Raw genomic sequence first — 27,465 nt, forward strand, 5'->3', positions numbered from 1 at the left:
CTGAAGCAAAGAGGTCAGGGGGAAAATAACCTTCAAGGTCTGCTTTTAAGCAGACTTATTTTAAGACCAGGAAGGAATACATATACTTGTCTGTTAGAATGAGAGAGGACTGACTTCCGGTGGCACCGCAGGCGCTGACAGATGCTCCTTTTGGATCATCAGCCCCGCGATTTCGTTAAAACTGCTAAGACAGTGCAAATCAACTGTCTGGAGGTTTGGGAACCTTCCACTCAGGAGAAGAGAGGAAGGCGAGCAGCCGGACAAAGGTAGAGCTCCCCAAAAGCCCTAGGAGTAATTCTGGGGCTTGGAGGGTGAGAGCTCCCTGGTAGTCCAACTGAGCTCCGAATCCGGGACTTCTCTGCTTTAAGCAGAACAAGACGCCGCGACTACCCCTGCAATCAACATTCAGATTCAAAATAATCTCACAGCAGGCAGAACAAAAACAGGAGTCCTAGCAATTGCAAGTACTGAACTTTAACTCTGTATCTATATTTCTTCCTTCTAAGACTTTTAAAAACGAAAGGAAAAATGGCGCTTGAATTGTAACAGGGCGTGAAAGTTAAAGTTATAGTGAAAGTGATTGTTAACATCGTTAGCGCTTCTAAGGCTGTTTAAGATTATTGGATTCTACACCAAAGAAAGAAAGATTTAAAGTGGAAAGACTACAGTTTGGACTTTAAATAAACTATAATACTTACAAAAGATTTAAAAACATTTGGACTTACTGATTTGGTTGCTGTAAGAAGTATAAATTGAAAGCTAAAAATGGCTTCTAAGCAAATAAAATCTGGCTTTAATAGTGCTGGAGGATCGCCAGCATAACCATCAAAATTACAATCTTTGTCTACTTCAAACACAAATACTGACTTTGGAAGTTTTACAGGAATCTCTGCAGGAGGCTTTGAAGCAACAAACATCTTTTTTAGAGGGGAAAATTAAGGGAGTGTCTGGAGAGATGGTTGAAATTAAAGAGGTCATTCAAACTCGGAATAAGGAAATAAGAGAAGATATAGTAATGGCATTTCAGGGTCTGGCAAAACACATTGACTTGTTGGATGAAAGAGTAGAAGAAATTAATCAGTCTAATTTGAATTTGGAAAAAAAATGGATGAAGTTCAGACCAAGGTGGATAGGGCAGACGATGAAGTGGTGATGTTATAATATAGAGCGATGGAGTTTGCCCTGAGAGTAAGAGGTCTGAGAGAACACAATAGAGAGAACTTGAGAGAGATCTTTGCAAAGGCTTTTGCAAGGATAACTGGGGAGCAAAAAGCAGATCTCTCATTGCAAATTGACAATATATATCGTGTCAATTCCTGGTTTGTTAGACAGAATCAATTGCCAAGAGACATTGTGATTTACTTTACAACAAGGAAGACCCAAAATGAAATTTTACAAGCTTTCTATAAAAATAAACTTCAAATGGCAGGACAAGAGGTTTTAGTGCTGAAAGAAATCCCCCCAAAAATGTTGAGAAGCAGAAAGGAGTTTGCTTTTTTGGTGGATGAACTTAGAAATCAACAGATTCAGTTTAGATGGGATGTTCCAGCTGGACTGGTGGTGAATTATATGGGAGAAAGGCATCATCTTAACACAATTTGGAAGACAAGAGATTTTTATACTAATGTATTAAAGGCTGGATGCCCACCATCTCAGGAAATGGGGAGAAGAAAAGAAGAGCTGGCAATACAGGGACAGAAGGAAAGTAAACAGCCTTAAGCTGCAAGAGAGACCTTGCTTATTGAAGAAGATTTATTGCAATTTTTTGGTACTGCTTAATCTTTGGAAGTAGCAGAAAAAAGAGAAGAACCAAAAGATCAAAGGCAGACTCGTGCTGCAGCAAAACGAAAAGAACAAGATTTAAAGATACAGCAAATCCAAATGAAAGCTCAAGAAGCTACAAAAACAGAAGCAGTGGGAGGAGCAAGGCCAAAGAGAAAAGTGCTGGAGGATCTTCAGCTGGTGCTCTTAAAGCTTCAAGGTGCCAAGAATGGTAACTAAATTTTTGACTTGGAATGTCAATGGTTTAAATTCACCACAAAAGAGAAAGAAAATATTTCATTATTTGAAACAGTTTAAAAATGATGTAATTTGTCTACAAGAAACACATATTAGAGTGAAAGATCAAAAATATTTGATAAATTCAAGATCGGGGACACATTTTGTTGCATCTGCTCCAGAGAAGAAAAATGGTATAGTTATATACCTAAAGACAGATTTAACAGCCAAATTAATTGAGGCAGATGCTCAAAGAAGATATATTGCAATTGAATTTCTAATAGAAGGGAAGAAAACACTTTTAATTGGAGTATATACTCCCAATCAACAGCAAGAAAAATTTTATAAGCTTTTGCATATCAAAATAATACAATGGGATTATAAACCATCTGATAATAAATAAATAAATTAAATAAAGATTAATGGGAGATTGGAATGGAGTATTGGATACCCAAAAGGACAAAAAAGAATTACTTCAAAATACCCAAAATCGTGCAAGATTGCCCAAATCTTTTTTTGATATGATGGATGATATGGAGTTGAGAGATATCTGGTGGGAACGAAATGTGGAAGAAAAGGATTTTACTTTTTTTTCTGATAGACATCAATCCTTTTCTACGATTGATTTTATATTAATCACTAATGATTTCTTTTCTAGAGTAAAGAAGATGAAGATTTGTTCAAGAATTTTATCTGATCATAGCCCAGTGTGGAATTAGAGCAGGAAAAGGGAGATAGAAGGTCTTGGAGGCTAAATGAAAATTTGTTTAGATATGAGGAAAATGTGAAAGAATGTAAAAAACAAATGAAAGAATTTTTTATTATGAATATGCACAAGGGTACACCTATGGAAATGGTTTGGGATGCAAGTAAAGCATATATGAGAGGAACCTTAATACATTTGAATAATAAATATAGACGTAGACAAGAAAAGAAATGGAGGGATTTAGAAGAGGAAATAAAAAAGAAAGAGCAGGCACTTATATTGAATCCAACAGATAAGAAAATAAAGGAAACAATAAATTTGTTGCGAGGGCAGTTTAATATGTTGATGGCAGACCAAGTGGCAACTAACTTACAATATGCTAAACATAATACTTTTTGTAATGCAAATAAACAAGGTAGATGGTTAGCCTACTTGTTAAGGAAAAAACAAAAGCTACATACTATAGAAAAGATAGAATACAAAGGTAAAGAGGTATATCAACAAAATATGATTAAAAAAGCTTTTTTAGAATTCTATACAAAGTTATATGCTAGTGATACAATTCAAGGTAAAGACATAGACAGATATTTACAGGAGGAGAATATTCCTGTAATTACACCAGAGCAAAGGGAAGGACTGAACCAACCAATAACTTCTGAGGAAATTATTTTAGCAATTAAACAGTTAAAGAGGGGTAAAGCTCCAGGCACAGATGGACTGACAGCTGTTTATTATAAAAATTTGCAGTTAGAAATGGTAGAACTGCTTAAGAAACTATTTTGTAAGATTCAAGCCGGAGGAGATGTACCCCCTTCCTGGAGAACAGCTTTTATTTCATTGATTCCAAAGGAGGATCAAGATCGTAGTCAACATAAGAATTATAGGCCAATATCGCTTTTAAATACTGATTATAAGATTTTTGCTAAAATATTAGCAAATAGGTTAATGGTAATCATGCAACAAATGATTCATAATGACCAATCTGGATTTATTAGTGGGAGACAAATGAAATAATGTAAGACAAATTGTAAACTTATTGGAATATTTGGAAAGGAACAACTAAGTCCCTGCAGCGCTTATCTTTTTGGATACGGAGAAAGCATTTGATCAATTGAATTGGCAATTTTTATTGAAAATAATAGAAAAGATGCAGTTTGGAGAATACTTTACACAATTTGTTAGGGCAATATATCAGAGACAAACAACACAAATAATAATTAATGGTGGTTTAAAAGAAACTTTTAAAATTGAAAAAGGAACAAGATAGGGATGCCCTTTATCACCATTCTTGTTTATTTTAACTTTGGAACCTTTATTGAATAAAATACGAGGGTCAAATAAAATAAAGGGAATTAAAATTAGACATCATGATTATAGATTAAGAGCATTTGCAGATGACTTGGTTGTTACTTTAACTCAATCAGTACAATCAGTTATAGGTTTAATGGATATAATTAGCCAATATGGACAAATGTCTGGATTTAAAATAAATAAACAAAAAACAAAGATAATAACTAAAAATATGACGGTAAAGCAAAAAGAAGAACTAGAAAGATTAACAGGATTTGAAATAGTAAAAAAGGTTAAATATTTAGGGGTATATATTACAGCTTCAAATATAAAATTATATAAAAATAATTATGAATTGTTATGGCAAAAAATACAGAAAGAGATGGAGAATTGGAGAAAACTACGATTATCTCTGTTGGGAAGAATAGCAGCAATAAAAATGAATGTTTTACCTAGGTTTTTATTTTTGTTTCAAATGTTACCAATACTCAAGAAAGATAAAAATTTGAGGGAATGGCAGAAGGGTATTAATAATTTTGTTTGGGTAGGGAAAAGACCGAGAATAAAGTTAAAAATAATGCAAGATATACATGAAAGAGGAGATCTTAAAATGCCTAATCTAAGATTATACTATGAAGCAGCTGTCCTAACAATAATTAGTGACTGGATTAATTCAACAGAAGAAAGAATATTGAATATTGAAGGATATGATTTGTTATATGGCTGGCATGCTTATTTATTATATGATAAAAAGGTGGATAAGACCTTTAAAAGCCATATACTAAGGAGTGCCTTGTTACGAGTTTGGAAAAAGTATCAATATAAATTATATTATAAGATACTTATATGGGCAATACCCAGACATGCGATAGAGAATATAAGTGTAGAACAAAAGCAAGAGGTGATTACCTATAAAGAGCTTCTTAAAACGGAAGGGGGTATATTGCAGTTAAAATCTTTAAACGCATTAAAAGAAGAAAGAATAATTCAAACTTGGTTTCAGTATGGACAGCTGCAAGCTAGATGGAAAGAAGATCAGAGAATTGGTATCATGCAGAACGAGGAAAATTTGATAAAACAAATTAGAGATCAAGGTCAAATGCATATAAAAAGATTATATAATATATTGATAGAAATAGATTCAGAAATGGAATTAGTTAAGGATTGTATGATAAAATGGGCACAAAATATTCAGGAACCAATAATGATGGAAACTTGGGAAAAAATATGGGTTAGAAATGTAAAATTTACGCAAGCACAAAATTTAAGAGAAAATTTTTATAAAATGTTCTATAGATGGCATTTAGATCCTAAAAAGCTGGCTTGTATGTATCCGAATTTGCAATCTAAGTGTTGGAGATATGATTGTCTCCAATCATTGTACTTATTATCATATATGATGTTAAAGCATTTTGGATTAAAATATGGTGGATTATTCAAAATATTCTTAAAAAGAAGATAAAGTTTACTCCACAATTGTTTTTGCTGGGCATAATCACAGATTGTACGGTTATAGAGACTAAATTGATTTTAAATTTAATAACTGCAGCTAGACTTTTGGTGGCGCAATATTGGAAGAAGGAAGATTTGCCTACTATTGAAGAATGGACATTAAAAGTAGCGAATTTGGCAGAAATGGCAAAAATTTCAGCATATTTGAAAGATCATTCACAAGAAAAATATATATCGGAATGGAGAAGATGGATTGATTATATTCAAAACAAATATCGGACTAAAAAGTATCAAATAGCTTATGAATGAATAGAAAAATCAAGAGTATTTATATTTAGTTGTAAAAGGGGAGTTAAAGTGTGAAGGGGGGGAATAGGAATCTATAGTTAGTTAGCTTAGTTTAGCATATGATTGTTAATTGTTATACCCTGTATAACAATTTTGTATTTTGTTCTGGGAAGTTCAGGGGGGGGATGAGGGGGGTAAGGAAGGGAGGGGGGATGGGGAAATATTTGTAAAAAAAAAATTCTTTTTTGTAAAACTCTTTAATAAAAAAAAAAAATGAGAGAGGACTAGCTTTCCAAACCTGCACAACTCTTGCATTTAACAATCTAATACTTGAGGTGTTAGGCAATGTGAACATTAATCTTTAACTTTTTTATGTTTTTAATTTTTAAATGTTTTTTATAATGATTTTAAATGCATTGTGAGCCGCCCTGAGTCTTCGGAGAGGGGTGGCATACAAATTGAATTAATAAATAATAATAAATAATAAATAAATAATAAATAACTTCTATTAAGTATTGGTGAAGATGTGTGTTCAAATAATGGGCTCCAGGTTTCAAAATTTAACTATATTGGTTGATCATCAAGAGAGACAGATGCACAATTGTCATTCATCAGTTTTGCATTCATGTAAATCGTATCTTATGATTCTTGATGAATGTATCTTTTATGTACACTGAGAGCATATGCACCAAAGACAAATTCCTTGTGTTTTCAATCACACTTGGCCAATAAAGAATTCTATTCTATTCTATGTTGTGCCATATACTAAATGATATGAAACCTTTTTAATGGTCTGCTGCTGTGGCTTTTTAAATAACTAGGCATACAAAGCATCAGCCAATGAAGTTTTTTCCTGGGGGTAATGAAGTAAGCCATTCCCAAAACTTGATCTCTGAAGTGTGGTTGCTATCCTAGTCACAAGAGCAGCCATGTGAGGTTGGAGATGACAAAATCCAGACTGCTGAAAACGTGTCTTTTTCTTTTCCAGTTGCACAATGCTGATATTCAGACCCTAACTATACTCATTGACTCACAGGCTGATTTGCTGCCCTAAAAATTAAATGAAAAGAAGACTTTAAAGAAAAGAAGGAGTAGGAGTGACACAATAGCAATCTTCCAATATCTACAAGGGGCTGCCACAAAGAACCTATTCTCTAAGCTTCGCTGGCTGGGGAATTCTGAGAGCTGAAGTCCACCAGGCTTAAAGTTGCCAATATTGGAGACCCCTACTCCAAAGCGCCTGAAGGCAGGACAAGAAGCAATGTGTGGAAACTAATCAAGGAGAAAGCCAGCCTACAACTAAGAAATTTTCTAACAGTTAGAACAATTAATCAGTGGAACAACTTGCCTCCAGAAGTAGTGGGTACTCCAACACTAAGAGATTAGACAACTATTTGTCTGAAATGGTATAGGGTTTCCTGCCTGAGCAGGGAGCTGGATTAGAAACCCACCAAGGTCCCTTCCAATTCTGTTATTTTGCTGTTGTGTTAAAATGGAAAAGCCACTTGTGAAAAAAACAAAAGGAATATATAATACATTGAGCTCTACTATGCATCTAGCTGCAGCTACATCAATTGAAATCAAATGATCAGAAGTGGACCAAAAGGGATTATTTTTCATGGTGAATTTCAGTGTAATTATAACTCCTATATGTGCCACATTATTTATTTATTCCCATGTATGAGGCATTCTAAGTAGCTACCATTAAAAATAAATAAATAAATAATAAACTTCAAAAGTGCACGTTAAAAATGATAGAAAAATAATACACCATCCAAAAAGTCAGTTAATTGGCCGCTGGAGGATAAAGAAACCATTGGTCTAGATAAGATAATAAATTGTGCCTAAATGAAGAATGGAAGCAAAGAAAGGGAGGGAATTTAAAAACTGGGTACAATTACTGATTCTCACATTACTATGTAGCCATGGTTTCCTTAATACTTTATGACATTATTCTCAAATGCTAATTATACCAAAATATGAAGCTAAGAATGATGGTTTATAACAATATAACAATATTCAGGATGCTTCAAAGGAAGAAAAGCAATCTCTCAGATAATTTGATCCAAGCTAATTTGTACACACATCCTTTTTCATCTCTTCTTTTTACATGAGAATGTGTGCGCTTAGGGAATAAATTAAAAGAAATTTAATTAGCCAATACTGCTTCTGCATCCGATAGGTCCAATTTGCCTGTCTGCTCATTTCTTCTACTTTTCATCTAAGACTAATCTGATGTAGATGTATCTTAAACATTAGTCATTTTTTTTCTCTTCTCCCATCTTCCAGATTTTTTTTGGGGGGGGGGGAGGAAGAGTCATTCTGACAGATGTTCTCAGAAATATGAACATTTCCATGCTATCATCTATTGGTCTAATAAATCTATTTCTGTATATTAATTCCTCCCCTATCCCTGGAAGTGGAACATAGCTAGCATTCTTCTACATTTCTGCTGCAATCATATTATGGTAGTTCAATCTGAGACTGATACTTAGCATTTTGCTAAGCATTTATAGCATAATACAAATCTGAGCGGCTGAGATAAATATTTGTCCACAAACAGATAGTCCTCAATTTATGACTGTAATTGAGCCTGAAATTATGTTCATAAGTCACACTGGTCATTAAGCGGGTCATCCTGTGACTGATCTGATTCTACTACCTTTTTTGGGGGGTCGTTAAGAAAATGACATGGTTAAGAGAATGCCATGGTTGTTTAAGCACCACAGTCATTAAGTGAACACATTGTCTGGGGTTCTTTTTTGCTGGAAATTGGAAATCAATGCCAGTTTCAAGCAAAAAGCACCATAAATCATGGTCACATGACTTCAGGATGCTGCAAATGGCTGTAAAGGCAGGCGACTTGCTGAATGGCCAAAATGTGATCACATGACCACGGGGGTGGGGGGGGGGAAGCAACCATCAGTATTTTAAATCCAGATTGTAAATATTTTGGGGATGTCCATCATAACTTTGAATGGTTTCTAAGCAACTGGTTGTTAAGCAAGGACTACCTCTGTGATGGCGAACCTATGGCACACGTGCCCAAAGTGGCACGCGAAGCCATGTCACCTGGCACACACGGCCTTGGCTATTTGTCTTCCAGGTTTCTGTGCGCATGCACACACGATGATCAGCTGTCCTACATGCACATGGAAGTGCCAAAAACCAGTGCATGCATGCACGCCGGCCAGCTGATAATCGGGTGTACATGTGCGCTAGAACCCGGAAGTTTGGCTTTTCTGGAGAGTGGCCCTGACGAGTGCACATGCATGTGTGCGATGTTCCATGTAATCCATCGCTGGACTATCTGAAATGCCAAGCAACGCCCCCTCCCCATTCCCGTAAGATAACTAGCTATAACAGTTGAATAAACCCTGAAGGGAATTGGATTCAAGTTTGTGCTCTAACTAGGAGTAAGAAATCCAACACAACTCTCATTAAAACAGAACTTTTAAAGTAAGTCCTTGGCACTCAAAAGATGAGCTAACAAAATCTTATAACTAGCATGTAGCACACAAGTCACTAAAGAAACTGTTGTAAATTGAGGATTACCTGTATGCTCTAATAGCTGAAGGCATTTTATTGCAATGCATCTGAAGAGTGCCAAGCAGAGGCAGGTTGAACATCATGCATGCATCAGGAATTTTGGCTACCTATGATCCTATTTTTATATATTTAAAATACAACTATAATTCAACTTTGTTTTGCAGGGCCCAGTGTTTCAAAAATGCTTTTCAAAGTTATATAATTCTTTCCCCTCCCGTAAAGAATGGACAATCATTTGTGTACAATACTGAAAAGAGTAGACAAGGGCCACATTTCACATTGTGAGGCTGAGGATTTACAAAGTGTGTAGGACCGCATCATCCATGTGGTTAAAAACAGGGCTGGGGATAATCAATAAGTATTGGAAATGTAAATTTGTATATAAGAATATGTAAATAATTTCTATCTTTACTTTCTGATTATTGGTGTATATATACATGGATATTTTGGTGATGTTACACCGTGATAGAAAAACTATTATACATTTGTTTTTGTTTTTGTTTTTTTGAACTATAATAAAAATTTATTTAAATAAAATAAAAAAAACGGGGTTGGGAGAGTTTATATGCTCTTAATTTTGTAACTGATTCATGCCAACTTTAGGATTGTGTTTTGCATTTCAAAATGGGAAAACTACAATTTTCAGAGAGGTTCCCGAGGACCACCAAAGGGAGGTTTGGGGCTACCTGTGGTTTGGGATAATAAATGATCTATTCTTGGATGGGAAGCCCCCCCTCTCGTAGGAGGATGAAATACTTTGGGAACTATTAAAAAGGCAGAATATTATATTTCACTAAAGGAGAAATATAATATTCTAATATTTTATAATATAAAAACAGAAAGCAGCCCCCAAGTCTTTCTTAATAGCCCACAGCAGATGCCAGCACTTAAGAGATAAAGAGCTTATTGAAAGACAAGTATCTAGATAGCTCTATTCATAAGCAAAGCAAATACTGCAGGCAGAAATCCATTCAAGACAGGGTATTTCAAAATTCCTTGGCCAAATGGTAGGATTAGAAAGCAGCCCCTCACCCAAGATCCAACACAGGATGAAAGCTAATGGCCACAACAGGAATTGGCCAACACTCTTTCAGAACATAAGCCCCTTCATTGCACCATCCCAGGCAGGGGTGAAATCCAGCAGGTTCTGGAGAACCGGTAGCAGAAATTTTGAGCAGTTCGAAGAACCGGCAAATACCACTTCTGGCTGGCCCTATAGTGGGGTGGGAATGGGGATTTTGCAGTATCCTTCCCCTAGAGTGGGGTGGGAATGGAGATTTTGCTGTATCTTTCCCCTGCCACACCCAACAAGCCATACCACGCCCAACAAGCCACGCCCACAGAACCGGTAGTAAAAAAAAATTGGATTTCACCACTGATCCAAGGGCAGTCCAAACTTCAACATCACAGAAACCTGGGAGCTCAGATAAACAATAAGCCAGAGGTTGACCAGATTAGCTCAGACAAACACCTAGGATTTGTGTTTCCTCTTTTGCCTATAGAGCCAGCTATGACCCCTACATAACCCCTACATGAACCCCATAGGAATCTGATAACAACCAATAGAATATTAAAGGACATGTTCTTGCACAGGAACAGGAAGCTCAAATTCAAAGCCCAAAGAAGATATAAAACTCCATTTTGTCAGCTGCCCAGAATCACATGTGGTTGGGGGTTCTGCTTTATCAATAAACCATCGTTCCAGTCAGCCTCCATGTTTCCAGTATATTTCTCCCAACATGGAACTGAACCAGATGGATATTTTCCTCCAACCCTTGAAATAGTTTACATATTTGGTTATATCTGCAAGTTTCAACAGTTCTGCATTGTACCATCATTAGTTCACACCCTACGAATGAATAGCGCTAAGATGTTGGTCGCAATGACTAATAACAATTAGTCATTATCTTTTATTTATGTATTTGTCAAATTTAGGTTGACCCTTTAGGTTTTTGTCAAATTTAGGCCCTTCTCCCTCTTGGAGTGACTGATTTATATTGTGGTACAGCATGATGTATATATATATATTAGACCATCATGGCTTATGGTGTTGCATTGCATCAAGCCATTATTGTGTGGGCCATAAATTATGCTATATCAGAACATAGTTTATTATGACCAATGACAAATTATTATCCATTGTGATTAATAACCAATAGCGTTAAAGCATGCATTATGGTGTAAACCCAACAAATTATTATTCAGCAATACATGGCTAACAAAATGTGGTTTAGTATATGCAAACCAGTGATTTAATCTATGTATGTGGCTTTGGGAGTACCTCAATTACTGCAAAGCCACATCCCATTTATATTTATTTAAAAGTTCAGAGTTTATTACCATGCCACTATATATAGAATTTGAGTCATTAACTCTACTGTACTCTTAAAAAAAAGAAGACAATTCAGTTGCTTAAACCTTCGTGACTTCATTAGAATGTGCACAAGCTAGCTGTGGGCAACATTGCAGCTTTTCAATTGATGACTACGCTCATTATTTAGACACCAAATGCTGAATCACATTCACCTGTGTAAACAGCTAACAGGCTTCCCTCCTTTTCAGGCTGTCTGAAAGGGAAATCGCTGATAGTACTCACCTTGTAATGATTGGTCTGGCAACTATTCAAACTTACAACAGCACTGAAAAAAGTGACTTATAACCTTGCACTTGCAAGAATAGCAGGATCTTCACAATCATGTGATCAAAATTCAGACACTTGGCAATGGGCAAATATTTATGACAGCTGCAATGTCCTGGGGTCATGTGATTGCCAGCTTCTGACAAGCAACGTCAATGGGGGAAGCCAGGTTCGCTTAACAAATTGTGTGATTCGCTTAACAACCGTGACAAAAAAGATCGTAAAGATGGGTGCTTGACAACTGCCTTGTTTAGCAACCGAAATTCTGGACCCAATTGTGGTCATAAATTGAGGACTACCTGTGTACAAAAAATCAGTATAACCATAGGGATGCCGGGCAAAGAGAGGGAAAAGTCCTATTAGTCAAAAGTAGAAATAGATCTTTGTTTACAGAATACCAAAAACAGTATAAAAGAGTTGGAGGTCTTCAGTGGTGGGATTCAGCCAGTTCGCACCACTTCGGGAGAACCGGTTGTTAACTTTCTGAGCAGTCTGATGAACTGGTTGTTGGAAGAAATCATTAGGGCAGAGAATCGGTTGTTAAATTATTTGAATCCCACCACTGGAGGTCTTCTAATCCAACCCCCTGCTCAAGCACGAGATCTATATCATTTCAGATAAATGGCTGTCTAATCTCTTCGTACAAACCTCTAGTGATGGAGCATCTACAACTTCTGAAAGCAAACTGTTCCACTGATTGATTGTTCTAACCGTCAGGAAATTTCTCCTTAGTTCTCCTTGATTAGTTTCCACAATTGCTTCTTGTTCTGCACTTAGATGCTTTGGAGAATATATTGATCCCCTCTTTTTTTGAGGCAGCCCCTCAAATATTCCCTGTGCACAGTCACTCATGCCCTCGTCACCTCTCGCCTTGACTACTGCAACGCTCTCTACATGGGGCTCCCCTTGAAGGGCACCCGGAGGCTCCAGCTGGTCCAGAACGCAGCAGCGCGGGTAGTGACGGGAGCTCCCATGTAACACCGCTCCTGCGCGAGCTGCACTGGCTTCCGGTGCGCTTCCGGGTGCGCTTCAAGGTGTTGGTTATCACCTTTAAAACGCCCCATGGCATAGGGCCTAGTTATCTTCGAGACCGCCTGCTGCTACCGACGACCTCCCATCGACCCGTGCGCTCTCACAGAGAGGGCCTCCTCAGGGTGCCATCAGCCAAACAATGTAGGCTAGTGACCCCCAGGGGGAGAGCCTTCTCTGTGGGGGCACCTACCCTCTGGAATCAGTTGCCCCCAGAAATAAGGAGAATCCAAGACCTCAGTGCCTTCCGCTGTGCCCTTAAAACCCACTTTTTCCAGCAAGCCGGGCTGGCTTAAGAAGAAATTTTTAAATTTTGTAAATGTTTTAATTGGTTTGTGATTTTTAAATTTTTGGGCCAAATTTATATATATTTTAATTGTTCTTAATATTTGTAGTTCATGTTCTTAATTCTGGCTGTACACCACCCTGAGTCCTTAGGGAGAAGGGCGGTATATAAATTGAAAAATAAAATAAAATAAATAAAATAAATAAATAAATATTGAAAGACTGCTATCAGGTCAACCATGGGACCAGTGCAAAGTGATGGTGCTTCTCCAGAAAGTCCAGGTTGCTTCTCTATCCTTTGGAATGGTAAACATTTTAATCAGTAGAGCAGACCGGTAAACTTCCAAGCATTTACAATTAAAACTTTAAACCTCTTCCATAATATGTACCACGCTGACCAGAATTGTTGTAAGCTTCCAGGTCTGGGCTGAAAAATCTGAATAACCAGTAGATGGATAGACCAAATCTGGTAGTCCCTGTTAATAGAAATTGAATCTAAATCACATTAAAGGTTATTGTTTCATCATCCCTGATTAATATATCCTGATCTCTAGATAGCCTGGTTCACAGAATAAGTAAAATACATGTTTTGTGGGACAAACCCTAGTGGCTTGATTCACAAACAACAGACCATAGATAATGGTTTCCAAACAGAAATTGCACAGCATGATTATCCAAACAGAAACTCATTACCGCTAAGGAGGCTTTGTCCTAGAAAGCAAAGTGTTTTCTAGCTGAAAAGATTAAAAAGTTCAAAAGGCAATGTATCTTTAATTGTATTTGTGACACAGTTGCAAAAAAATAATAATAATGCAATCCTAGGTTGCATCCATAGAATTAAGAGTATGCAGATCAAAAGAAGCAATTGTTCCGCTAACATTCTGTTCAGAAAGACCAAAACATTCTGAGCATGATTCAGACAATATTCCATTCAGTTCTGGGCACTATATTTTAAGAAGGATATTGAAGAAGTGAAGCACAAAGAGGACAACATCCAATCTGATAAGGGGGCCTGTAAGGAACTACCTAGGTCCTTATTTGTTTAGTAATTTCATCATTTGTGTACACTTTTACAATATTCTCACTTTTTCCCTTTCCCCCCTCCCCCTTTTTCCTTTACCTAGATGGATGCAAACAGATAATCAGGGCTGCTCAAATACCATTCTAGACTGAATTGAAAAGGGAAACAACAAGAGAGAGGGAAAGGAGTAGAGAGAGAGGAAGGGAGAAGAGAGGAAAGGAGAGGGAGAGATAGAAGAGAGGGAAAAGGAGAGGAAGAAAAGGGAGGAGAAAGAGGAGTAGGAGAGAGGATTAGAAAGGGAGTAAGGAGAGGAGTGGGGGAAGGGAAAGGGAAAGGGAAGGAGGAAAGGGAAGGAGAGGAAGAATGAAGAAAGTAGGAAGAGATGGAGGAAGGAAGAGAAAGGGAGGAGAAAAGGAAAGGTTGTGGTAAAATAAAGGAGGGTAAATGGTAAAAGAGCAACCCCGAACAAAATGAAATAAAATAAAATGAAAGTTAAAAGATAAGATGAATGGAAAACGATGGATAAAAGAGTGTACATTTAAATATGTTTATGAGACATAAAAATAAAAACTCTTTCGAAAAATAAAAGGAACCATCTAGGTCTAGGACTAACAATTGGAGGCACTGAGATAATTTCGGGGTGGGGGTGGATCTGAAAGGCTGAGATGTAGATAATGGTCTAATTGTTCCAGAAGAAAGGACTAGAAACAATGGGTTTAAAGTGCAAAGCAAGCAAATATTGATTGGACATTAGGAAGACTTTCTAAATGGTAAGAGTTGCTCAACAAGGGAACAAACTGCCTTGGCAGTGGGTAGAATACTGGATTCCTATACTGGGCAAGCAATTGGACTAGATTATTTCTGAGTTTCCTTCCAACTCTTACATTCTATAATTTGATTTTCTGCTGGAAGAATGGGGCCAGAGCATCTTAGCTCACCAGTCTTGGAAACAACCTTAGAGAATCTTGCCTTGCCTCATACCAATTTTCTCATAATTTTGATTTAAACTGTCAGGTTGGCAAGACATTTTGTTCTATTGACCAAGTTCATGCAGATATTATATAATAGTTTACAATTATATTTAATTATTAATAATAATAGGAAATTATGTTTTAATGTATTAAGAACAAGATGATGGCTTGATCTTAGCATTGATCTTCAAAAAACAACAACGATTTCTCAACCTTAATGTTGTATTAGATTGCACTTTTATTACAGAGAATGAAATGGCAATTCTTATGGTTTGAGTGGAAATGATTAAAAGAGTTTTACTTTCAGCAAATTTTGAAATCACAATGTTTTTCTGGAGAAGAAAAATTAAAAGAGTGAATATTGGCTCCATTTTTATTCCTTTAATTACATTTGGTGCATTTTAAATCACCAATAAACAAATTTTTCTGGGTACTGTGTAAATTAAGAACATAAAATGCAGGACAACAATAAACCCATGGTGGTAACCCAGGATAATGACGATTAAGAGCACACAATACTGCCAAGAAGAAAAATAGAAAGTGTAAAATAATGCAGAGATTTTAAAACAGTTCCTAAAAGTCTCAGGAAAATAAAAACACCTTTTTTTTTTTTTTACATTCCTAATCTGGAACAAGTACAGTTGATCCTTGATTTACAATCACAATTGAGCTGAAAATTTCTGTTGCTAAGTAAAACAGTTGTTGAGCTCTGCCCCATTTTCATGCCACAGTTGCTAAAGTGAATCACTGCAGCTGTTAAGTTAGTAACCACATTTGTTAAATGCATCTGACTTCCCCATTGACTTTGCATGGCAGAAGGTCACAAAAAGGTGATCACATGACCCCAGGACACTGCAACTGTCATAAATGAATCAGTTGAATTTAATCTGAATTTTAATCATGTGACCATGGGGATTCTGCAACAGAGCACACTTTTCATTAAGTGTGAAAAACAGTCATGAGTCACTTTTTTCCAGTTCCGTTGTAATTTCGAACGGTCACTAAATGAATTGTTATAAATTGAAGATTACCTGTAATGAATCTCCCTCTTAATAATGTTCCTGTTCAGTGTTCCATTCCCTCCAGGAGAGTCACTCTGTTCTCCAGTTTTTCCTTTTCTGTTTTAATTAATAATCTGTGCCTACCAAATATGCCCTATCCACTTCTATTGCCCTTGATACGTTCTCTCCTTGCTTTGTTCTTTTTATTATTTCAACCTTAGAAATACCTCCAGAAAAATTGTTAAAACATTCAAGGAATTATATCAAACAAATTACGCACTGAAAAATATAAATTATGGCTGTAAGAAAGATGGCTCACAACACTGGTTATACATCTAACTAGGCATACGGATTTCGCACAATGTGCCTGCAATGTTATGCATATCTGTTTGAAGGTAAGATATAGACGGAATGAGATAAAGTGTACCTTGTTTGCTTTTTTGTTGCTATAGCAGGGTGTGGAAAGGAGAAATTACATCCACCCACTAATACATCTGAAATCTGTTTACTAAATCCAAGCCAAGACTTGAGCAATAACTTTTTTTAAGACGGTCTGACTTCCTGTTTCAACAGAAGACTTGTGGTCAAAAGCAGCCATTCTTAATCAACTCAGGTCTGTGACCCATCAGGAAATCAGTTATGAGCGTTAAAAAAGCAGGTTTAACAGGTTTAGGGATCAGCAACACAATTGTTAGTAGGACTTTCAAAAGCAAACTTTAGCAAAAATCTTATGCCCACCTGTTTTGGAGAAGCCTCCAGTTAATTAAATGAGTAAGGGATCCATAATATTGTGGTACAATGGGAAATGTACAATACAATCTCATTCATTTCCTTAGAAGTAAATTGCCCTGTGAGTTGGCAGTGGTCCCACGGAATGGGACAATTTGCCACAGTCAACTTGCTGCGGCCTATTCGCCATGGCCAACATGCCGCAGCCAAGTCACCACGGCCAACTCGCTGCAGGACAACTTGCCACAGCCAGCTAACTGTGGAGGGACAACTCCATCCCACATCGAGTTAGCCATGGCAAGTTGGCTGTGGAGGCTGTAGCGAGTTGGCCATGGTGAATTGTTATGGACCCATGAGCCCAATGGATTTTGTTTCTAGGCAAATGTTTTTTGCACAAGGGAATTAATTTACACCTTTATAAATAGATGCAAATAAGTAACTATCCATTTATTATTTTGCTTCTCTAAATGGGATTATTTTGTATTAATCCTCCTCCTACAAAAAGGAAGTGATGTCCACAAGAACAATAAAAACAAGAAATTCACCAATCATAAAAGGTATTACAGTGTAGCAATTTTAAAGAGTCTGATTTAAAAAGCTGTCCAAAATCGTCATCTACTCCAGGATAACTTGTAATACTAACTGATTTCAATTTAAAATACAACTGTCTTATCTTGATCTTTTAAAACAAGAGAAAGCAGTTGTAATTTCTTCGGAATAGAGTTCCATAACTGGAGTGCTGCCATTGAGAAGATCCAAATCATGGTCCCTGGCTTTGTGAGTTGAGTTCATTGGTGGACCATATATTTATATATTTATTAAAATATATTCTGCCTTTCATTCACAAGCTCAAGGTGGCCTATGCAGTGTTTCTTCCTTTCCTTTTTCTCCACAACAATGGTTCTGTGAGGTAGATCTAAAATGAGAGAAAGTGATAACCCAAATCATCCAGTGGGCTTCCATGGCTGATGGTGGACTCACCTGAACAATACCATTGTACCATATTGGCTCTTCACAAAAGCAGCATCTTTGAAGCTGATGTTAAAATATGTAACTTGGTGTTGGGCAGTGATCTTTTACATGCGTGATTCCAAGCCATTTAGGACTTTACAGATTAATGTTGACGCCCTAATTTGGGATTGGTCACTGACAGATTACAACTCAGTATTTCCATGACTGTGCTATTTGATCTGATTTGCCTGTCCCAATTAAGAATCTGTAGTTGCATGCTGTATCAGCTGAAATTCCCAGACACTCGGCAAGGGTAGCTCCTTTACAGTGACTATTGTAATCCAATTGAGAAGTTTTAAAATCATGGATCACCAAAGCTAGCACACCACCGAAGTTGAAGATAGGCTTATTTAGCTACTGAAGCTACTTAGAATCAAGAGGAACCAGGAAGGTGGATCCTGGTTCTATTCTAGAGAGAAAGCTAGGTTGCCCGGGAACAAGACATATTTCTCTTTCTAAAAGTTTGATGAGACTTTACAACTTAAGCGGCATCGAGATGAACAGGCATCTCCTTCTGTGACTCTCTGATAATGTGCTGAGAGTATAAAAAGACCCAGTGTTATATAAGCCTCCAATTCCCACTCCAACTATGCTTCTTCAGCAGTATTTCATGATCAATAGCTCATGATTAAAGGCAGCTGAAACATCCAGAAGAACCAACACAGTAGCATTCCTCTGTGTTCATGCCCCTATTGTAAAGTTCATCAGTCACTTTCAGGGCAACTAAAACTACTTCAATGTAATTTCCAGGCCAAAAGCTAATCTAAAATAGATCTAGATAATTGGTTTCTTTCAAGCATGCCTGTGCTTGAATAGGCATCCCTCTCTCCATTACTTTGTGCAAAAAAGTAGCATGTAGATACTAGTTATCTGCAAACACATGTATAAAGTGTTACAAAGAGACGGGTCTAAATTAAGACATTCAGCATAAATATCTACTGTAAGAAATCATATGGTCAGATTAATAAGAATTTTTAATAATTAATGTGATATCTATGAACTATACAAGAAAGCTAAATTCTGAAAAAAAATAATCTATCATCTCTCTTTAAAAGATAGTATTTCCTATCTTCTGATTGTCCTTTGCTATCTCTCCTTTGCTATTTTTTTCAACTTCGGTTCCTAGAACACTTAGCCTTTCATATTTGTGACATCCTAAGCAATTTCTCCAACTTCTGTCCATCAATAAAACTAATGTTTGCATAAACAGGCAAATATGACAGACTCTCCTTGCAAATTGATGCGTAAACTATCAAGAGGCTGGGTTCACACACAATTTTAAATGAGGTTGTTTGGTTTAGGAGTGCTACTGGATAGTGCCAATATGCATCTTGAAGTATTTAAGGTACTTATGTGCATTGTGGCTTATCCAACAAATCATAGTTTAAACATTCTGTCTTAATGTAATGTGAATTATGTACGTACTTTTCAGTAGGCACATAGAGTATTGCACTGCATAAAACCTTTCTGCACACTTTCCTAAGCGTTAATCCCACCAAAAAAGTATCAATGAGATTTTAAGTACGGTTGCACAATTCTTTGAAGATATGCTTTCTATGAAGTTTCATGCAAAATAGCACTTTGAAGCAGCTTTATGAAACTGCAGAACACCATACTAAGCAGAGAAGGCAATAAGGAAGCACTTTTGGTGTTTCTGGTTATGTAAAGCACTTTGAAAAAGTAAAAGTTCTGGCTCCAAGCCCCATCAAGAGAGAACATATTATCTCTGCAACATGAACAGCCTTGTTAGGTATCATCCATCTTGCATTATTTCTACCTCTGGATTCGCTTATATTAAACCCTAGTGAAAGGTCGATATGCAAATCCTTGGAAATCGAAGGTTTTTATTTATTTAATCTTCCACTGAAGAGGAAGCACATGCAGTGCTGAAAGTCCTTTCACCTATCTAGACAGCAAAGTGGAATGTTTTGCAATGCCTTCCCTATCTCCCTATTTACTTTGCTTCTGCTTCCGTAACGAAGCCAGAGAGTGGTATTACCCGAATTGTTTTAAGGCAGAACAAGTTAAGGATTCTCCCCTCAGTAGCTGTGGCTGACTGTAATTGGAAGTAGCATGTGAAGTGAATAAAATAGTCCCACCCCCCACCCCCACCCCCACCAATAAAAATCCTTTTAAAAAAGCCCCTTGTCAGCAGAATAAATAGAAAATGCATTCTGGCAGCAAAACCAACAGCATGCGGCTGGTAGAACCTAGGAGTTTTTTTCCTAGTGGAATTAATGCAATGGAAGAAAATGCTGGTGTTTTTTGTTTGTTTGTTTGTTTTGTTTTGTTTTGTTTTAAACACAGGCCAAGCACTTTCCAAGACCTTTAAACTTGTGTATGCAAGGACCTCCTACGAGGTCTGAAAAGTGCTGGAGTAAAGTAGTATGCACAAAGAGACCTCTGCAGAATCAGGTAACTTGTTTGGTCCTGCAGCCCAAACAGCCAAGAAGGGCAATGTCTAAAGATTGGAGAGGAGAGGCTGTGCCTACAGCAGCCTGGTATGGTCAATAGGGAACCCCACATTGACTACCTCATCAACCCTAATATACAGGTAGTCCTCCACTTATGACCACAACTGAGCACCAAATTTATGTTAGTTGAGAAATTTGTCAAGTGAGTTTTGCCTCATTTTACGACTTTTCTTGCCACATTTGTTAAGTGACTTTGCTAATTGGCTTTGTCAGAAGGTCACAAAAGGTGATTACATGACTCCTGGACAATGCAACTGTCATAAATGTGAGTCTGCTGTCAAGCATCTGAATGTAACTCATGTGACCATGGGGATGCTACAACGGTGTGAAAAACAGTCATAAGTCACTTTTTTCAGTGATGATGTAACTGAACAGTCACTAAATGAAATGTTGTAAGTCAAGGATGACTACCTGTACAGGGTTAGGGTCCACAGCAAAAAGGGTCTCTGGAGAAGAGGGAAAATGCTTGTTTTAAAGCTAAAGACCATTTTAAGGTGCCTCAGCTGTGATTGAGACAAAAGACACGGCATTGAAGATGGTTAGAGGATATCAAGATAAACCCCATCAGAGAATTACCTTAAAACAGATTCCATAGGCTTGGGTTACTTTTATAGATTGAGTGCACACATCACATTGAACTACGATGGGCCTCATCCAGATTTATTATCCCACAATTGGCTAGTTTTCTACATCTTGTCCCTTATATACCATGGATTGGATACCAACCACAGTTTATGGCTTAGCCTGAGGTGTGGGTTGACCCAACACGTTTAAGCGTCAAACAATGGCTTCCAGGTTACAAATACCTCAGCTTCACAAGATATTGTGCCCTCGAAAACCCGACCAAGCCTCGCTGCAGTTTAGCGTGCTGGGTGAACCCAAGATACTTTGCTGAGGCGCCCGACCTATTTTCTGCCCAGACGTTGCCTATCCAAGCCAAGCCGTCTTTCTCTCTCTCCTTCTCTTTTTTTTTTTTCCCTCTGGCACTCGCCCCAAAGATTGGCGGGCCTGGCTGGAAACTCTTCCCTGCAGTCGTCGTGCCAAGCGACCCGGTGTCGACGGCGTCGCGATCGCCTCCTGCAGGGGGAGCCGAGCGGCCGCAGAGGTTCAATACGGCAGGAGGAGGAGAGGCGGCAACAGCAGCAGCAGGTGCGGCGGCTGCAGTTGTTACCTTTACCTCCGGGAAAGGAGGAGACTGGGGCGGGAGCTGGGTCAGGGGGCTGGGCTTGCAGGTTGAGAGCCAAGCGGAGGAGAGCCGCGGCGGGAGAAAGAGAGAGAGAGAGAGAGAGAGAAAGAGAGGGAGGCAAGACGCCGCCGACGCGCCTCCCAACCCCCAACTGGAGAAAGGAGGCGATCCGCAGCCGCGAGAGGACCGGATCCCGCTCTGGCTGAGCGCAGCGAATGCGGCTCCTTTCTACGCTCCGCCCGCTCGATCCTCGGCGAAGGGATATCGTCCGTCCCCCCCCACCCCCACTCCCCACCGGCGTGCTTAATGGGCGGTAGCGCGGGCTGGCGTGGGACCCGCAGGAGCCGTGCGCCGGTTCCTCCCAGCTCCCGCGGCCAGAAAGAGATCTTTTAGATCCGATCGCCAGGCTCTCGGGTCCCGTGTGCATAGACCCGGCTGGCTGGTCGGGCCCGCCGGCGATCGGCAGCGGAAGAAACGGCATCCGCGTGTCCGGGAAGAAGCGGGTGCGGCGAAAGAGACGCAGGAAGGTTTTAAGGGCAACGTGGAAAGCGGGAGCGCTGGGTGTGGCGGCCGAGGCGGGCGGGAAGGCTTGGGAAACGAGGCGAAGCGAAGGTGGGCGGGCGGACGGACGACCCTCGGGTCTCCCGGGGATCTCGCCGCCTCTCAAGAGCTGTTAACACCTATGCGCGACTTAGCCGAGGATCCCGCAGGCGAGCTTTCCGTCCATCAGCCCGGCCGGCTTACGAAACCGCGGATCGTGCCCCGGGCGCCGCCTCCCCGGCTCCCCTCTATGTGAGGTTGCCTTTCCTCCTCCTCCTCCTGCTGGATGGCGATTGACCGGCGCCGAGAGGAGGGTGGCGGAGGGGGCCGGCCCCTCCCCGAAGAAAACGGCTCTTTGCCTGCCGGGGAGGCGGACCCTGCCGCTGCGGCTCCGGCCGCACCCCCTGCAGGGGGTCTCTCGGCGGAGATCCAGAGCCTGCCTCTTCCCACGCCTCCCTCCGGGTCCTGCAGCCCCCTGCTTCTGGATTACGATGGCTCCGTGCTGCCCTTCCTGGGGAGCCTGGGCGGCGGGCACCAGAAAACCTTCATCTTCCTCACCTGGATCCCCGCGCTTTTCATCGGCTTCAGCCAGTTCTCGGACAGTTTCCTCTTGGTGCAGCCCATCTCTTGGTGCAAGGGGACGGATGGGCAGAGCAACTGGACCGAGTTCCCCCCGCAGCCACCAGCCAGGGCCCTCACCACCAGCCCCGGCTACAACCACAGCACCAACAGCTATAGTAGGGGGATCCTGGCCGCCCCAGAACTGCCCACACCTGAGGGAAAGAATGACGGTTACTGCCACTGCAGTGAGAGGTACCACCGGATCCCTGCAGGCCTACAGCAGAATATCGTGAGCAAGGTAAGAGTAATGGAGGTAGGAGACCGCCTGATGCAGAATGGGAAATCGCCTTGCCTCCTCTCCAGGGGCAGTATGGGTCATAGGGACTATTGGCCTCTTTCTGGCAGCACAGTAAAGCAGGAAAGGTGGCCCATCCTCCTACCTGTATCCCTTATATGTGGGACGGAGGAGAGGAGGAGTGGACCTTGCAACTTCTGATGAAGTTCTCTGCAGTCCACATTAGCTGCAGGGGATGAATGGATGAGATCATGTGTAGCTTCAGTTCTTTGACTGCAGTTCTTGAGTGAGGTGCTATTGAGTGGCGGTTTTCTGGTCCTGCAAAGGCTTAATGTATGCCTGCACGGCAGGAAGTGGGGGGGGGCAACAAGATTTAGCACAGGAGCAGGGAATTTACATTTCTAATACCTCTGCATGGACAGGGATGTGTCATCATGGGACATTGCAACAGTGACATTGACTAGATTAGAAGTAGATTAATATAAACCAGTGGTTCTCAACCTGTGGTCTGCGGACCCCTGGGGGGGAGCGATGTCATCCCAGGATCCCTGAAGGCTTGAAGAAATGCTATCATTTAACTCTTGAGTTAAATCTTGGTGGTCCGTGAACATGGTCTGTGGCCACCAAAGATATTTAAAGGGTCAGTGGTGAAGAAAAGATTGATATAATAAGCTGTTCAACCACGTTTTCACCTACTGTGTTGTGTGAATTCAGCCCCTTGTGGTTAAATGGTTGGTATGTCAGGTGAACCCAGAAAAATTGGGTTAATGGAATAACTGTGGCTAAATTAATGATGGTAATTAAGCTGTACAAAAGCAGCCTATTTGTATGGGAGTGATGATTATGAGCTGTAATATTTCTTCAGCTGCTTCTCAAACAAAATATTGACATGAACCTAATCAAGAATGTTTGCTCATTTTGGATGGTTCCCCACTCCCCCCCCCAAACTTCTGTTGGTTGTGTTTGAACTGTATTCCTATAATACCTTTCCTTTTTCAGGGATATCCCCTTAAGGGTATCCTTTCCTTTGATGACTAAAGTGAAAGGATCCCTTGTTACCTTAGAATTCTTTGACTGCTTTAAATCAGTGAGATAGGAGCATATATTTTCACAATCCTTTTATAACTTATCCTGCTTTAGATTTTTAAGCCAAGAAGACACAAAAAAACCACCTATTTTTCCTTTCTTGGCAAAATCAATAATATGTTTCTAAGCAAAGCTATGATAAGGAGGTGCTTTTTAATAGTGCTGTGAAACAAAATGATAAATGAAGTTTTGGATTCTCAGTGCAATCATTCAGACAAACCAGATGACCCTTAGTACAACACAGGGCAATGCCTGCCCAGCTTCTAGACAAAGATCCCAGATCCCACATGCATGTTTCACCTGGGAATTTTGCTTGTCCTGCTTCATAAGCACTTTTGCCATGTGATGATGATATATATTTCTTGGTGAAAAGCAGGTTGACCCAAAGCAAGCTTAATACATAAGGGGACTAACAGAGCTGCTACCTTTAGACTACAAATCCTAACCTTGCATTTATGAAGAAGTGAAGGTGTCATTGAATTGGCTGGAACACTCGCATAGTACATTAATTTGTAATGTGATTGATGGGTTACCGTGAACCAGTCATTATGTTTTATCAACATGAATTTATAATTAGCCAGTTGCTAGTTTAATAAACCATGGTTAAAGCCAAATAGAACTTGATATGACTGACCCTAGTGGAATGATGGATGGAGCCAGTTAGAGTTATACTGACTACTTCAATATGAGAATGAAGATTTCTATCAAAGACACCAATAAATCGTGTTCCAAAATTACAGCAAAACAATTTCACTATAATTCATGATATATTGATGCTAATTCGGTATAATCTCTGATATGAATAAATGCTAAATTTATTTAGGACCTTTTATCATATTATGCAGAAGAGTAGGAATTACAAATAGGACTGGTGCTCTTAAGGGTGGAATTGCAATATAATGTTTTGCTGCAGGAGCTCGTTCTAAATATTTAGAATGTATTCCCCACTTGCTTCCTTTAACAGTTGGTTCTTTTTTCTTGGGGAAGAGACAAATATCTGTTTTGGTGTTTTGCATCCTCTCTAGCCTTTGGCATCTATGTTGAGCCAGATCTGTGTAGTATTTGGATGGTAGATTAACTAGGGAATCCCAAAGCTATAGGTTAGAGTAGAAAGTTAAAAAAAAAAAATCCAGAAAAAGGCAGTGGCAAACCACTTCCAAATTGTTTCTAAGAAGCTGCATGAAGATACCATGAAGTCATCAGGAGTCATGTTCAACTCAAGAGAGAGTTTGCCTGCCTTTCCAGCATGACTCAAATAAACAACTACACTGTAAAATGAAACTGTTCATCATGATTGTACTGTAGTTCCCTTAATCCCCAAACACCAAAGCTCAGCAAAATGCAATCCTTCTGGGAACCGTGTTAGAATTAACTGCCTGATGGTTTAGGCTAATCAAGTGAGTGCATTCTTGCTTTATCTTGCAACTTTCACTGCCTGATGATAAGGATTAACTATTGTTTCAGTTCCCCTTGAAAGTAGTTGAGGACCTACCTTAGTTTATTTTTCAGAGGAGCAACGGTGGTAGGTAAAACATGGTATCCTGTCAGAATGTGATTTGCTTTAGCTGTTACATTCTTAATTTGTTAACTGTGGTTAGGAATACATTTGTTAAAGAAATTATAGAGGTATTCCACTTGCAAAAATGTGACTCCTGGGGGTATACAATAATAAAAATGAGATTAGTGTCCCCAGCAACAGAAGAACTGAAAATCAATAAAGGCAACAAATCCACAGTTGGGGCACATCAACATATATTTCACCACCCAAGATGGACTCATCTAGCATCCTGGCTCAACAACTGAGGTAACAGCCAGTCCTCAAAGCCTTCTTGAAGACTAACAAGACTTGGGGACAATCAAATCTTGAACAGAAGGTGGGAGAGATTCTTCCATAGGGCAGGCACCATAGCAGAAAAGACAGATTCTCCTAAATCCCATCAGATGACATTGTCCAAGGAAGAGACTGGGGCACATTCTGTTGGACCTTTAAAAAGCCCATAACTCAAATTGTTATTTATTTTCTTACTCTTTAGGACACAGAGGGCAGGACAAGAAGTAATCTGTGGAATCTTGACAAAGAGAGATATAACCTAGAAGTCAGGAGAGATTTTCTGACTGAGAGCAATTAATCAATGGAGTAGTTTGCCTCCTGGGGTTGTAGGTTTTCCATCACTGGAGGTTTCCAAGAATAGACTGGACAGCAATTTGGGATGGTAAAAGGCTCCTGCCTTGAGCAGAGGGTTGGACTAGAAAACTTCCACACCCTCATGATTCTAAGTTACTTCATTCCTTCAGGGACAAATAATATTTCCATATGCTTTTATTAATCCTGTAATGCTGTGTTATGATTAAAGTCCCATATATCATTTTTGATCCGCCAGAAGAAATGTAGGCTCCCCAAAAATTGTTTCAATTTCCAGGAGTGCAACATCAATCAGCAACATTTTAAAGCAAGTGTTTTGGGGTTTTTTTTCCTGAGAGAGAACTGCATTCTGGAAAACCTTTTGGAAATCAAATTCAAAGCATTGCACAGTATATATTTATTACAAAAAGGAGCACAATTTTACAGAAAAACCATATGTACTGTATGGAATGAAAGAAGGAATGAAATTCCATTATTGAAAAAGGTGCTAATTATTAGAGTAAAGGAAATATTCTTCATTTATTTTAGAGCAAGTTGCATGAAGCAAGTGAAAGATGTGTAACCTGAAAATGATTACTGGAGAATTAGTTTATTAGACTGAAAAACCAAGAATATTTCAAAAGCTTTTTGTGAAGTAGAAGTAAAATAATTAAAAAGTGAGAAGAAAAAATAGGCCGCATTTCTGAGTTGCTGGCAGAAATGGATTTTTCAACGCTGTTTTATTTCATGCGGAAGTATCGTACACTGTTTTTCTAGTAATGTTCCTCACTGTAACCCAGATTTAATTAAATGTCGCATTTTGATCCTCTGCCTTCCTGATTGGAAATTCATATAGGAAAGTGTGTTTATTTATTTATTTATTTATTTATTGGTTTGATTTATTCTTCTTGCGTTATCATCAGATACCCATAGCTAAGCATTAGTGAGCCAGTCCAAATTCAGTGTGTGATTTCTTCTGAAAGACCCAAATTGGTACCAAGCTAAATTACTGGTGATGCCATAGCATAATCTATTTTGCATGCAGAAAATCCCAAATTTAATTTTTAATATCTCTTGAAAATGGGTGCTGTGAAAATTCTGAGCTTTAGACCAAGTATGTTGTTGCTAATCAAAGTAAATCAGCTTTCTCCAATGGATAGCCTATAGGACAGGGGTGTCAAACTGACGGCCCGTGGGCCAGATGCGTCACATGCAGGCCATGCCCACCCCAGC

At 39.1% G+C, this 27,465-nt stretch overlaps 1 protein-coding gene across 1 annotated transcript in view; it reads left to right on the forward strand.

Moving 5' to 3' along the window:
• The first annotated feature begins 22,454 nt into the window (after positions 1-22,454).
• Positions 22,455-27,465, forward strand: part of SLC22A23 (solute carrier family 22 member 23) — a 91,377-nt gene continuing 86,366 nt past the window's right edge. The window contains exon 1 of the mRNA XM_070942537.1: positions 22,455-23,027. Coding sequence (XP_070798638.1) covers positions 22,455-23,027 — 573 coding nt within the window. The remainder of the gene's footprint in view (positions 23,028-27,465) is intronic.

The sequence above is a fragment of the Pituophis catenifer genome, unplaced genomic scaffold, assembly GCF_029215685.1.
Source record: "Pituophis catenifer annectens isolate HBS135680 unplaced genomic scaffold, rPitCat1.0.hap2 SCAF_3, whole genome shotgun sequence".
Taxonomy (NCBI): Eukaryota; Metazoa; Chordata; class Lepidosauria; order Squamata; family Colubridae; genus Pituophis; species Pituophis catenifer.